The sequence below is a fragment of the Penicillium solitum genome (assembly GCF_028829755.1).
Source record: "Penicillium solitum strain IBT 25940 chromosome Unknown utg000003l_segment0_segment0, whole genome shotgun sequence".
NCBI lineage: Eukaryota > Fungi > Ascomycota > Eurotiomycetes > Eurotiales > Aspergillaceae > Penicillium > Penicillium solitum.
Window position 1 is genome coordinate 936,974 of NW_027072123.1, and position 14,262 is coordinate 951,235.

The window sequence follows — 14,262 nt, forward strand, 5'->3', positions numbered from 1 at the left end:
TTAACATCGGTTCTCCACCATAGAGCAAAAGATCTGACCATATCAGAAGCTGCTTTTGATGGCGATCCAGGATACTGTATATCAGTATCGTCAAATCTTCGATCAGATGTCTCTTGGTATGATCGGTTCTTGATGCGACTACGACAGTATTATCTGATCTCACTTGGCGATGACGAGCAATTTTGCGTCGTAAAGATTCTTCTAACGTGTTTTTCCCAAGGACAGCTAGCAGAAAGCGCTAATAGCTAAAACGACATCTTCCTCCGTGTCCTTAAACACCCTCCTATTATTGACTGTCTCGCGCCACTCCATACAGTAGACCGCAAGGGAACGGACCGGTAGAGCCCGCTCTCCGTCAGAGCCAGCGAAGAATCCCAATATGGATGTTCAGCCAAATGTGAGAACCAAACCAGCCGACGCAGTGAATCAAAAAGCACGCAGGAGAAGAAAGTCTCTTTTCAAAAAGGCATCGGAGTATAGTTCGGAATGCGATGCCGATATCCATCTCGTTCTTCGGATGAAGAAATCCGGGAAGATCTTCGTTCTGGCCTCAAACACAAAAGATTGGCCTCTTTCCCAACATCAACTAGTAAGATCATTGGGTCATCGATTTTGTCGCCAGAAAGGTACTAACTTGATTCCAAGAGGTCTTATCACCCTACACCCATTCAAATGTCTCCAGGCGTCCCAGTGTCCAAGCCGTGAGTCTCCACTATACTAGCAACAAGCGTCTCCCTCAATTGGATGCACTTGTAGGGGCCTCCTGATTCGTTCAGTACCCCTTGCAACCTATATCCCTCCAAGGTCGTTCTCTCTTATCACTCTGTGCAAGATATTAACTCCCCAAAGGCTTCTGCTGTGCTCTACTAATTAGAACATATGCTCTGGGAATTGAAGACTGTTCAAAGTCGATCAACCTTATGATTCATGTACAAGTGCTGTGGAAAATGTATGTCAAACTTAGTCGATCGCATTGAATGCTATGAAAATTCACTTCCACCAAAGGGACTAACGATGGATCCGCCATCCCAAAGGTAAAACGCGGTAGGCTCACCTAGCCAGATAGGGATTGCCTTTATTTGAGCTAAACCTTCTCTGGTACCCCGTTTCAGCTTTCATCATGGTTCCAAGTACGAATTGCAATAAGTGACCCTTCTTAATCAGGTTCACATCCAGTGGGCTGAAACCAAAAGGCATCTTGGCAAACATCGTTGGACAACGAACTTGCGTGCAGATAGTACGAGACTTGTATGACGACATATCCCTTGTATACTCCATCGCTGATCTGTACATGTATTTCCCATTCTATCCCATCCTGCGATTGGCCTATCGCGCCGACCGACATTGACGACATTCGCTTAACAAGCGTAGAACAGCATCCTCTTAGGCACGATTCATCAATCACACCGTCTAAAAAGACTTGGTATCAAACGTCTCAGTAAGGATGTCGCCACCTACTAACCAGCAAGGTTGTACGGAATTATGCCCGTCTGGGATAAAGGCACAAGATCCCCGCACCGCTGTTGATGAGCCGAAATAACCGAGCAGTACTCCCTCGTGGAATGCTCAGACGTCGAACTTTGGCGAGAATTGCGATAGGCTCAATTCTAGCGCAGGCAGGGTTTCTGAGGAGCCACCCGGAAGGGTGTTTGAGTGGCCCTCTGATAGCGTTGCCGAAGAATAAACGTCTCCAGGGGACATCATATTCTCGCACGACGTCTCGCGTAGTGCTTCATCGTATCCATAGATGCTTGGCCGCAACGAACGTGGCATATTGGTTTGGGCAGCTCCAGATTGCGAGCTCACATCTGGTGCGACAACTGATCGTGAAGAGACCATGCCAAAAATATTCTTATCGTTTGATGGACGGCTTCCCTCGGGTCCATGCTGGCAGACGCAGGGCTTCGTACTCGTCAGCAACCGGAGACGGTTGAGCACAGAGAATTCCAACTTCAGCTTGATGCTGTACACCACCGTCTTGAAGCTCACTTGAATGTAGTGTAGCTTGTACTCCGCGAGGAGTAGTAAGACGTTCAGGATTACAACGAGGATGTTGATGCAAAATAGATGGATAATGGCGTTGCGGCCGTCGCGACCGCGGATTGTAATGGCGCTCTTGAAATGATGCACCGCTTTATATATATATATGCCACAGATGACGAAGTCTTGTATGCAAAAAACCGTCGATTGGATCCGGTCAAATATCGCGGCAGGGCGAGCAAAGCGTGCATCGCCGCGGTTGAGGCCGAAGAAAAAAACGGTCATTGGGATATGTAGGAAGCAAGCGTTTGTAATGATCATCCATAGAACCCACCGCACCTTTCTCATGTCGGAGAAAACGAGGTGCAGACGCGAGTAGAGGACGACAGCTTGGCCGGTAACCATGGCGTACCATTCTATCATGAACGGGATGGACGTCGGGAGGTTGGACGCCTGAGAAATAAAGCGAGCCATAGCAGGAATGGCATGCACGAGAATTCCCCAGGATGCAAATTGCATGCTCCAGAAATAGAGGCCCCGGTAGCGCTTGAATGAGTCGAACGTGACAATCCCTGTTTCTAGGGCATTGTACGCACCGATAGAGAACATGGACACGATCTGGATGATGGAGATGTTCTCCATGAGGATGGCCCCAACTTTTGGTGGCAGGCTGGTCATGAGTGTATCCATGGTCTAATATGGCTTAACGAGTACAAAGGCCAGAGGTATAGAGAATAAACGATCCGCAGCTTGGTTTATAAAAGCCTCCGAACCGAGAACTGTCCCCCCAATGAGATCATGACATTGTAGCTAGGGGGCTCCTTTGAAGCTCTAAAAACGTCTGGACTCTTATCGGCTCGGGACATGCTTGGCTGGGTTTCCAGTGGTCTGAATGGGTCTAACGGGTAGCTATATCGAAACCAGAGTGGTTTGTAGTTGGTACTGAGGCATCAAATTGTTTTTCAATTCATGCCATAGTTATTTTTGACGTGAAGTGAAAGCTTTCCCGCCGTTCGCAAGTCATAGGCTTAGTTTCACGATGACTGCAAAACCGAGGGCGGGATCGTCGGCCCATGGCTGATCGCCTCATCTTGAATCTCGACAAATGATTTTCGATGAACCATGGAAATGCTGGTTCGGGGAGAAAATGGTATTATCCGTGGATAAATAGGATTTAGTTTCGATCTCATCGGAAACCTTACCAATAAAGTTTCTGCTCCACCTGCTTTCTAGGTCGGCCGTGGTTGAAGCTGTCCCTACAGTCATAGGAGAATCCAGAAGAATCGGGTATGCTCACCACGGACGTAGTGTTTTGACATATTATGAGGTAGCACTACTGTATTCAAAATATTCTCGATCTCCAGAGTCTGAGGACGGGTAGAATGAGCCGGATGCTGGAAAAGGAGTGGGACCGCAGATGGCGGCCCACACCGCCGACTCTTGCCATTTCCGTGAGCCAATCGGTTTCTCGGCTTTTCAAGCAAAAACCAGAAAATATGATTATGTAACCCCAGCTGGTCCTTTCCAACCCGTATTCAATGTTTATAAATTGTCTGCTCGGGTTGTAAGACTGGCGATCGAATCTGAGCAGGTAGAAAGCGCAGATTTCGCATTCGAAGAGAGTATACTCATTACGGAAGCTAGTACAGAAGAAGTTACATACCTTCTTGAACATCCCTCAAAAAACGAGGCTAACGAGAACCAACAGGTCGCCACTCGACGGAGGACCAAGTTATTTTCTTGTGAGAGCAGGTAGGAGAACCCGACCATGGATTGCTTTCAGCGTACCATTCTTCTGCTGGACACCTGCGTGATATTCCAAATACCTCAACTACCGTACCTGTGAGGGTGGCCTCTTCAGAAGGACCAAGCAACAAAGGTATGTTGCATCATTACTGTTCTGTCGAGACTGGGCTTGTGAATCGTGTCTGGACCTTTTTGAAAAACTTTGCTACTTCTTCTCTTGACTACAAATAGAACCTCCTTGATCTTTTGCCCCATGGGTCATCGCCGAGTTTTTAAATCACAGGACCGTACCATCATCGGTCCATATTCACAAGCGGTTTTTGATTGGTCCTACAAGTGCTTCCTTTGTTCAGGGTCTTACCAGAGTGTGACAGTAGCGTTGCAATCTCGCGGGGTAAAATGGCGATCGTCGAGGACCCAGCTCATGAGCCTTGGTAGTTGAAATGCCTCAAATGGTTGCCCCGGAAACTAAGCCCAGGTTCCTGCTATGGCTTTTTCGACACGATCTAGAAGTCTCATGGTCAGCTATGGAACCCTGGTGAGCTTTGACGAAGGAAAATTTAGCACGACAGTGGCAATGGTTGGTCCAACTTGGATTCCAAATCCTAGTTCCATAATACATGCCCTAATATTTCTGGATTGTTTTCTTCTCCAAATGAAATGGAAGTCTTTAGGGCCCAACTTTCAGAAACTGTTGCAATAGTGGGACAGTGTAGATAGTGGAAGTTACATCTTGGACAGTAGTACAACTACACCACACATGGCTGAGGCCAGGGAGCCCTTCTTGTTTCCAAGAGCGGCTCGGATGGTTCGACTCTGGTTGATACTGAGACACAACCGTATACCTCAACGTAGATCCCGGTACGGGGCAGTCGATCACTTTCCTCCACAATAAAATCGCAGATCTTGTGCTTTCGCACTAGCGCACCGTGGGGCCCCTGTGTCAATGGGCACTTGCCTTTCAGGCTCATGATGCTGATGCTGGCACAGCTGCTTGGCAGGAGGGAGTCACGCTTTCACCTCGTTTCAGGGCATTCGATTGTCCCCACCTAAACCTTTAAAGTCGAGACCCCCCAGAAGGCCACTGCGATCAATCATACCTTCACTTTGCCCGGCGTCTCGCTAAGTCCGCATTGACTCACCGGACGGAGGATCCAGCATGGCAAAAGACCACAAGCCCTCTCGGCGAGGTGCAGGCTGCGGTACTGCCACAACGAAACCCGGGACTGGCAGGGCATGTGCCTCCTCGCCTTGTTCTGATCGGTCCACGGCCTCTAGGTCCAAGGCGGAACGTAACCCTCTCAAGGCGGTAGGGAATCACAAAGGGCTGGTATGTTAGTCTCTGTTTTTCCTTCACTTGCTCGAGCTGCGTTGTATTCTTTTACTTTATCCCATCAGTCGTTTATAACTACACCTTGCTGACGCTAGCTTTTAGGGACATGCTACAGCGAAAAGCACCCGAAAGAAAGACCATGAAGCGACCCACCGAAAGTGCCTAGATGTGATGGACCAGATCCAAAAGGAGGTCCAGCTGGCTCTTGAGGAGATAGACGAAGAAAGAGCCCATGATTCCCTGTCGATGCAGCGTTTGCATGCTGAAAAAGCCCAGGACACCTCGAAACTACAGGAGGCTATCACAGCAAGAGACAAAGCCTTGGGAGAGAACCAGAGGCTTGAAAGAGAGCTCTGTCAACTGCAGCAGGCGCAGGAGTCATCTCACGCCACCATGCAGGGCCTGGTCTCATGGCACGATATTCAGCCGGTCTTGCATCAAACGCATGGCGAGCTAGTATCGGCGACTACTCGGTTCTGGAACACGATCGACGCCCTCCAGAACCGTAGACTGGCATCCTACTTGCCTAGCTCGGGAGGCATCAACGGAAGTTGGCCCGAGCAGGATGGCCCGCTTGGGACTCTAGGTCACAATGCCCTGCCTCAGTTTTCCGCTCCGTGTGATTATGCCCTTGTAAATCAGGAGGCGCCAGTTTCAAGCAACCAATACTAATCACCTGTGTGAAGCATGGCAAATTCAGCGTGTCCGGCGGTCCTGGCTTTACTATGGAGGAACCAGCTAGTCAGTTTATACAAGCACTAGCAGGTGGATAGCTCATGAGATAATCTTCAGTAACGCCACCACCGTCCCATGACAACAGTAAATATAGAAAACAAAGATTGCGTCGATCGGTGTTCTGCCGTGGAAGGATATTGACGTAGATCCTCTGACGATTTGACTCGCTCCGCCAAGCGCAGCTTGGAAGGCAGAGAGAATGTTCCATGATCGCTGAATGTGGTTAGCGGCAGGGCCCACAGCCCGGAGAGATGATGCGCTGATCCGTCGGAAGCAACCGAATCTAACTAATCATGTCCGTGGTCTCCACCCAGCATTTGATAGGCAATATGACTCGGCGACATTCATGAAGAAATTTGGCTGTTTCCTTGGCGCTTGGTTCACATATGCTTTTCTTGCCACTTGGCAGATAATAGGATTTCAAGCGACAGCCTACGACGCTGGCACGAACTACGGTATTTTTCCGGTCCGCCCAAAGTGGCCGAAACCCAATTGAGCGGGCTAACCGCGGGTCATAACATAAGATTTGGAATACTCTACCAAGCGTACGACAGCCAATTTATATCTCAAATTGATCCACCACTGAATGTGGACGTGAGGGTCCAGTGGGCCAGGGAGAGGGTAGCCGATAAAAATGATACCCGGGCGCTCGAGAAACCTTAATGGCACGAATCGGTTTACAACTGTCACTGGCGGAGTCAGAGAATTCGTTCCAAGGAGCTCAGTTCGTTACAGCGCAATTATAGTAGATATTTGTCTACTTTCCGCAGCCTTACGGTTATTTACAGCTTCCAGTCTGCCCCAGTGAGATATGGTTGGTCGCGAAGCACAATGCGATGGTGATACCTCAGCTAACAAGGCTGACAACAGGCTCTGGGATATATTCCACAACCACATCATATTTCGATCCAGATCACTGCTGCGACCGAAGGGTTCGCCTAGTTGCATTATCCTCTGTAGTACTGTTCTTCCCCTCTTTGGCCATCATCTCCATAGCTGTCTCCACGACCGCCAGCCGGCTGCAGATGTCCTCCAGGTCACTGCGAATAGTTGCAATCAAGCTGTTAGAGCTCTCCAATGCTTTTTGCATGAGCCTGGGAAAAGTCAGTCTTTGTTCGTTCTCTGGTGAGTCGCATAACTAACTTCGTTCGGATATCTAGTCTAATTGTTGTAAGCAGACGCATCACAAAACATTATTATAAGGGGCAAATCCGCACTCACTCTGCGGCACATTGTAAGGCGATCATATTGCAGTCCTCCGCGACATTAGCCTGTCCGGGTTGTTCCAGTTCTTCTTCTGGTCTCGGGCCCATACTCCAGGTGTGTGGAGGACTTTCCTGGCCATCCTCCACTACGATGTCGTTGTGGTAGTTGCCAAAGGAGCCATTTTCCTGCAAAGAAGACTCTTCCTCCGTGGTATCGCATACCGTTGACCCTGGCGGGCTCCAGATATCCTCGGACCCGGAGGATGACAGGGACAGTGCACGTTGTAATCGGCTCCGAAAGCTTTGTCGTTGATCAGTGAACGGAATTTTTCGAATTCTCCCCATAGTTGGATCTGTGTCAAGGTGAGATAATGAGCTCTCCCAGCCAGATGTTACAGGAGAAGTCGCACAGGCTGATATGAAGAGTTAGTTCTCCAAACCGGAACTTGTGATCGGGGTGTGCTAGGCCACTATGTTACATCCGTACTTGCAGCAAATTTCGCTTGGTTTGGAATACATTCAGCCAATCAGTCACGATTTTCATTAAACTTTAGGGGAATGAACTTTGTAGGAAGGCAAGTTTTGCCTCTAAAGTCTGTTTGAGGTTACATTATTCAGTACCCGGTGGGGCTTGGTCTGGGAACTCATTGCTTGTTCTTTTGGCGTACAGTAATTGCATTCAAGAACAATTTCCAGGAGTACGAAATTGACAGTTAGGCGTTCTTATAGCTAGGGATTGTTTCAACACAGATGGCTTGGGGGAGCCTGAAATACGGAGTCAATAATTCACAATTCAGACTCACCGAACCGATTCCCCAGAATGGTCCATGGGTCATGTTATTGAGACTTTAGAAGAATTTTCGTGAACCAAGGGTACTATCTTAACTTTTTACTGGGACCTGGAGAGGATTTATGCTCACTTTTCCCTTCTATCAGGAGCTCAAGTCGTGCTATTGTCCGAAAAGGTCTATTCTGGTTACTGCTAGTTCATGCGATATGTCCCCTCGAAGCGAGGTGGCCTGGGAGGAATGGGAGGAAAAGAACCTTCTCGCCTGGCTGGACGCTCATCGGGCGCTGCCGTGGAAAGCCCGCTCCCACGCATATTCTGAACAATATCAGGTGGACCGAAGCGTTGAGTCTCTGCGAGGGAAAAAGTACCATATTTTGCGCAAGCAACGTCGAATTGGTGCCAGACCGCTCAAGCATCCAGGCCGTCCAAGCCATCGAAGCCGAGCAGGAGCTCATCGCTCGGCCGGCCATAAGGCTTCATTAGCGAATCTCACAAGCAGAAGGCCTGCGCAAAGTAATATTGAAAAATGGATTCAAACAATCCTAACCACTGAGACTAGCCAGATCGACAGCATTGAATCAACGAAGAGGAAAGGCTCGAGACCAGGTACGAACTAATGTTTACCACCCTTTGACCACAAGCTAATCACACATCACAGGCCGCGCGATGCCATTACTCCGCCCTTTACGGCGTGAAGAATCACGATCGTCATCGCAGATTTGGAACTATGTACATCGTGTCTGTGCAGCCAGGAAGCTGAGATACCGATGAGCGGAACATCCATGCTACCAGCAGTTTGTTGGTATCTGCGCTACATCGCGATCTCGAAGCAGCAATAGCAACTACCTCGATGAATTAGTGTTGTTTGATGTGCTACGAACGGGGAAAATGGCAAACATGGCAGCTGAGCAATCAAGCTACTGCATGATTGTTGTATGTACGAATACACATATTATCAAAATATAAACAAGCACCATTCCTTGGAATTACGACAATAGCGAGGGAGTACCAAGGTTATAGTTTGACAAAAGTTAGTTCCCCAGAGATCGTAGAACATGGCCGGGATCGTCGATCGATCGCCGAACCCCGGAAAATAAAGTTCGATAAGCCATGGAATGCTCCCTCGGTGAGAGGATGCGGGAGGATGCGGCTGTCACGAATGATCCTCATGGAAAGCTTATCTAAACAGCCTCTGCTACACATGCTTTGTAGATTGCTAGCCCAAAAAAAGAGATCCAGAGCAGGACCAACAAATTCTCATGCTGCTCATGTATTGGGAAAGGACAATATTTTATTAGAAGATACTGCATTCAGCGTCATTCTCGAGATGGGCAGGGTGCTTGGAATACAGGTTAGGTGCCGCAGGTGGGCCGGCCCACAGAACCCACTCCCGGGAGCCAATCGGTTTTCCGGGTTTAGTTCAAAAACCGGGAGATATTTACGTAAGCTCATGTGATCCACTGGCATTATTTCTACAAGCCATCTGCTAGAGTTACCAGACTGGCGATAGAATTGAGCATATGGAGAGGAATTGTCTGGCTCGAAGAGAGTATAGTATAATCATCAGGGGAAAGCTTGGTGCAGGAGAAGATACATAGCTTCTAGAACGTTCTACTGACCAGATAGGCAAAGTTCTGCTTCCCACTTGACAGGGGTACTTACTTTCTAATGACTGCGACCAAGTGAACACAACCACGGATCGGATTGTAGCCTACCATTCTGTCGCCAAAGCCTGCGTATTATTCCAAATACTCACCTGCCCCAGCAGTACCTAGGCAACAATCCCCCGGTCCATCGTACACTGATGGCCGAAAAGTTTGGGCTTGTGGATCGTGCCTAGACCTTTGCAATTGTTTCCATTTTCTCTCCACAAATAGAACCTCCTTGATCTACTGTCCCGTGGGTCGTTGCTGAGATCTGCATCGCGGAACCCTACCTGCGTCTGTCTAAATTCGCGCGTGGTGTTTGATTGGCCCGTCGGGTGCTATTCTTCTCCAGGGTCTCATGACTGTGATAGTAGCGTTGCAATCTTGCGAGGGGGTGGCGATCACGAAAACCTAGCTCGTGAGCCATGGGAGCTGAAATAACTCACTTCATTGTCCTGGAAACTGGAGTCGGGTTTCTATTCTGGGCTTTCCAACAAGGTCTAGACTTTTTATTCTCCGTCAAGGAAAACAACCAATACCCTGGATTTGGGAGTATATTCATAGTATCTGTACCGACAGGTAGCAGAAGTATTAGCAGAGGCAACATCAGTTGGTTGCGAGCAACACAGAAAGTACCGTTAGCGCGAGGCTAGGCAAAAGGGATTGTAGAGGGATCAATGGGAGGCACGTCTTATGGCCAACCACGGGTACACAAAGCCTCCAACCCATTATTGCGGCATTTGTTGAAGCACTTCAATCCTCATGAAAGAGACGGTGACCGTGGCTAGTGGCCATGGTCAAAACGGGCAGAGTAGTCAGTCTGCCACAGCGTTGAGCGGTTTAATTGCAAATTCAATGATATGTGAGAATCATATCCTTGCAGTATCACTGTCTTTTCAACAGTCGAAAAAGTGGTTCACCATACTGAACGCAAGTTTTTGAAAGCAGGTCGAGACTTGACTCTGAAGTAGCTTGTGATCCAATAGCTTCCTCGCTACAATAGAAATTGGCATCTTTCATTCAGATGTAGGCAAACAGAGATGAGTGTTGTCTTGCAATGCTTGTTGCGTTGAACCCTGAGTGTGAATGTGAGTGATAATGTGAGTGTTGATGTGAGTGTTGATGTGAGTGTTGATGTGAGTGTTGATGTGAGTGTTGATGTGAGTGTTGATGTGAGTGTTGATGTGAGTGTTGATGTGTGTTGATGAGCGTGGTGGTGAGCGTGGTGGTGAATGGTCGGGCGGTGAAAAAGGTGGTCAACGTCTAGACCTTGCCATCGGTCCATGCCACCCTCAGATTATGTAAGTTTCCTGAATAGGGGGTTCAACTTTTGGAAATCTATCACTTGTCACCTAACTCAATAACCACTAGTATAGCAGATAATTGATCATAATAAAGGCGAATCCTAGTATGCAGTATAACTAGTATGTCGTGTTTATAATAAATTTACTGATGCGCTGGTAGGCATTATATTGTGAGTGGTTTTGTAGGTTCAGCATGTTTTGTAGTCATATATATATATACGCGCAATGCAGACGCATCACAATTTCTATGTATTTCGGATCACACTTTCAATTTCACTTACACTGGATAGTCCATTGCTTTTACTAGGTTTGGTTATAGCTGAACACATCCATTGTATAACTTTCTACTCAAATAACCTGAATACGTAGCATTATAGGACATATACGTGCGTAGCTAAACATTATAAAATTATAAGTGACTGAAGTGCTTATTAGTAAGCGACCCATGGGCCAATTAGATGACACGGGGCTACGGTCAACCGCCCGCCCGCCCATAGGCAGGGGGTAATAACTCAGTGTGAATCCATGGGCCTCATGGCCCGTGGCGAGGTTTATCAATGTCTCACGGACATAGTACGGAGATTTTCATGCCATCTCACCCACATGGATAAATGTATCAATCACTATAGATTCTATTTCGTAAGCGAAAATTTCTAGTCCCATTCTGATCACTCGGTGAAGTTGGCATACAGCCTCAATCCGATAGGGATAGTAGATCCACTGGTTCGACTATGACCAAGCAATACGCCCAAGACCCACGTGTAGAAGCATGTGATGAGGTGCCGAACGAATGGCTTAAGTAAAATTAGCCATGCGGTAGGCTTTGTGCCCTGCGAAGTCAAAGTCATCTCTCTTATATCCCAGAGAGCGCAAGAATCAAAGTAACTTTACCAAAGAGACAACCATGTTGCTGAGAGATTTGGACAAGCAAGCAATCAAGAATACCCGGTTGGCTCCTACTATGCCTCGGCAACGACGGATCATATTTCAACCAATCCCGGATCGAAGTGACGGCAATTGCCTTTTGGGAAGTGGTGTCCCAAGTTAATGCAATCAACCATGTTCTGCTGATAAGAGAACAGTCCACTCCCGGGAGCTGGAGATCCCCTGGGAACCATGACTTGACTCCTAGAAGTGACTAAGAGCTTAGGAGCCATGTTATGGACTCTGGGATCATATTCGATACCAGAAAAGTGAGGGTCCCACCCGCGAGATAAAGAGTGGCTCTGGTATGGGTAGTTAATCAATATTAGAATGCAAATCAAAGCGCGGGCTAAGTGCAAAGACACCAGTTGAAGAGACATGATGTTGATGAACAATAAATAACATGCAGCCAACGATTATTTGGGAGTTGACCGGTAACGACGCCTTCCACCATAATCAGTACAGTAGAATAACGAGAATAAACACATAGTCTGTAAAAAATCGACGAGTAGTACACTCTCCATAGTGGTGAGAAACTAGGGCCAACGGCAAGCAAACTTGCAGCTGTTGATTAAACGATCGGTTATTAGAAATGTGAGGGTTGAAATAAGATTAAATAATTCATTTTCTTTCTAAATAACTGAAAGAAGTAGGGCGTTTATTGAATATCATTGGCTAGACAACCGTCTCCACTCCAATCAGCGCATTTTCCTAATACCTAGACACCCCCAAGGTCTACAGCAAAAAATTCATTTCACCCAGGTTAGAGATGTCCTGGGCAAGCCCCGTGCCAAGCTTAGGAAAATTGCGCAAAATTAGTGTATTGTAGGAAGGGATGGCCATCTGAAGACACTTTCTCCACCGTAAGCATAGGTCCGTGCATTTCCATATACCTTTGCATGCCCCGGGTCTCTGCTGCACTTATTTCACCCCTGGCCACCTCCGCTACGTTCCGAGCTATCGGGTTAAACCGGAGAACTCGAATCCACAATGACCAAGTTTTGATTACCTTGGTATATTTTACAGTACGGAGTACAGAGTAATAAACGATCGTTTTATCAACCTAGATGGCTTGCTTTCCTTGGCGGATTTCACACAGTTTTGGATATGTCCTGGGTGTGTCATCCACCATGTGATCCCTTGCACTTTCCCCAGACACGAACGTAACGACTATAGCAGGAAAGTAGACTGGCAGTAAGTCGTCATATCTCGCCGTACATGAAAGCACAACCAGCTTCTAATTTCTGTCTATGTTTTGTAGTATACTCCGGCCGGTGTTAGCCTTTGAAAAAAAAAAAAAAAGATCGTATTCCCGTATCCTAGACAACACTGCACTGGAATTAATAATAGACATGAGCGAGGACTCGAGAGAGCCAACTTAACACCCAAAATCGTGGATTTTCAACCTCCGTTTCACCCATCTGTCGTCCTTCAATTGGTCAATATAATAATAGGGCTGTTTGTGCTCCCATCGAACGAGTCTATCCGATAACGCCTCAACTTCATCTCACAAAAGTAATACTCTGCGTTTTTGTACATGTAAAAATAGGAAGTGAGAAGCCAGAATATACGAAGTGAAGATCGCATGAATGACATAACATACGGCGTTGAACTATCCAAAGAATGTCATAACAGCCGGAATAGATAAGCGCTCGCTCCATAGAAATCCAATGCAGTTCGCTTAGGCCTTTTCAGTTGCTCCTCGGAAGCATACGATCGTCCGCAAAGATCATTTTCAAAGTGACTGATCAGCACTCTCAATTCACCCGATATAAACATCCGGCCACGGGTCATCCTCTTCGATGAATGCATGTTGCATCTTCATATCGTCGCCATCCTGCATATTCTCCCAGAGACTCCAGAGTGCATATGTCCAGCATTTCATCCATCCGGGAAAAATATCATACTGATCGACGTCCGGGAATGCTTCAAGAACCTTCACATATCTTAAGGGCTCATGAAAATTCTCTGCTTCAGTTTCCGCCACAGTTGCATCTTTCAGCGTTTGTAGAGATTCTTCATCAATAATAATGCACATTCGAAACTTGGTCCATTTATCTCGCATGCCTTGCGCATCCACCCATGTCTCAAAATGAGTGCGAATTTCGTCGAGAGATGCTCCTTGGAATTGTGCAGGGTCTTCCATAATCGTCGATCGGTACTTAGGCCAATCTTCGGAGACATAGTTTCGAGGACGATCAGCGCCAGCGCTCACAAACTGCTTTTTAATACAGGCCTCGATGAACCTGATAATGTCTGGGAAAAAAGCATTCGATTCGGCAGAGTAGGTCGTGCGATAAATGACATATCCCCAGTCTGGAAAAACAGAAAGTCTGCCATGGAGTTCTTCCATATTCGCAACTGGTTTAGGGTAGGGTGTAGTCGAGGCAAGTGTTTTCAATCGGATTTGGTGGTTTCGCGAAGGAAGAGGATGTGAGGAAGGGAAGTTCTGAGTCCCGGCGTGTTTGCCTTGTTATACACTAAGGGTGTCCATGCCAAGGCCAACTAAAGCCACCCAGATTTGCTAAGGGCAAGATCCGGGTATCGCTGCCAAGGTTAATTAAAAATAACCGAGTTTGCCAACATAAAATGGGTCCGG

General features: G+C 47.4%; 6 protein-coding genes across 6 annotated transcripts; 2 read left to right on the forward strand and 4 right to left on the reverse strand.

The window, feature by feature from the left end:
* Positions 1-1,566: 1,566 nt before the first annotated feature.
* N7455_004264 (uncharacterized protein) lies at positions 1,567-2,670 on the reverse strand (the record flags this gene model as incomplete). Its single annotated transcript, XM_065604751.1, has 1 exon — positions 1,567-2,670. The coding sequence occupies one exon, from the start codon at positions 2,668-2,670 to the stop codon at positions 1,567-1,569; it is 1,104 nt and encodes a 367-aa protein (XP_065461651.1).
* Positions 2,671-4,452: 1,782 nt separating this feature from the next.
* N7455_004265 (uncharacterized protein) lies at positions 4,453-4,697 on the reverse strand (the record flags this gene model as incomplete). The annotated part of the gene is made up of 2 exons (XM_065604752.1): positions 4,453-4,542; positions 4,572-4,697. The coding sequence occupies 2 exons, from the start codon at positions 4,695-4,697 to the stop codon at positions 4,453-4,455; spliced, it is 216 nt and encodes a 71-aa protein (XP_065461652.1).
* Positions 4,698-4,885: 188 nt separating this feature from the next.
* N7455_004266 (uncharacterized protein) lies at positions 4,886-5,731 on the forward strand (the record flags this gene model as incomplete). Its single annotated transcript, XM_065604753.1, has 2 exons — positions 4,886-5,056; positions 5,162-5,731. 2 exons carry the CDS (start codon positions 4,886-4,888, stop codon positions 5,729-5,731), a joined length of 741 nt encoding a protein of 246 aa, XP_065461653.1.
* Positions 5,732-6,707: 976 nt separating this feature from the next.
* On the reverse strand, positions 6,708-7,344 carry N7455_004267 (uncharacterized protein; the record flags this gene model as incomplete). The annotated part of the gene is made up of 2 exons (XM_065604754.1): positions 6,708-6,888; positions 7,016-7,344. The coding sequence occupies 2 exons, from the start codon at positions 7,342-7,344 to the stop codon at positions 6,708-6,710; spliced, it is 510 nt and encodes a 169-aa protein (XP_065461654.1).
* Positions 7,345-7,995: 651 nt separating this feature from the next.
* N7455_004268 (uncharacterized protein) lies at positions 7,996-8,560 on the forward strand (the record flags this gene model as incomplete). The annotated part of the gene is made up of 2 exons (XM_065604755.1): positions 7,996-8,395; positions 8,448-8,560. The coding sequence occupies 2 exons, from the start codon at positions 7,996-7,998 to the stop codon at positions 8,558-8,560; spliced, it is 513 nt and encodes a 170-aa protein (XP_065461655.1).
* Positions 8,561-13,425: 4,865 nt separating this feature from the next.
* N7455_004269 (uncharacterized protein) lies at positions 13,426-14,016 on the reverse strand (the record flags this gene model as incomplete). The annotated part of the gene is made up of 1 exon (XM_065604756.1): positions 13,426-14,016. The coding sequence occupies one exon, from the start codon at positions 14,014-14,016 to the stop codon at positions 13,426-13,428; it is 591 nt and encodes a 196-aa protein (XP_065461656.1).
* Between the last annotated feature and the right edge of the window lie 246 nt (positions 14,017-14,262).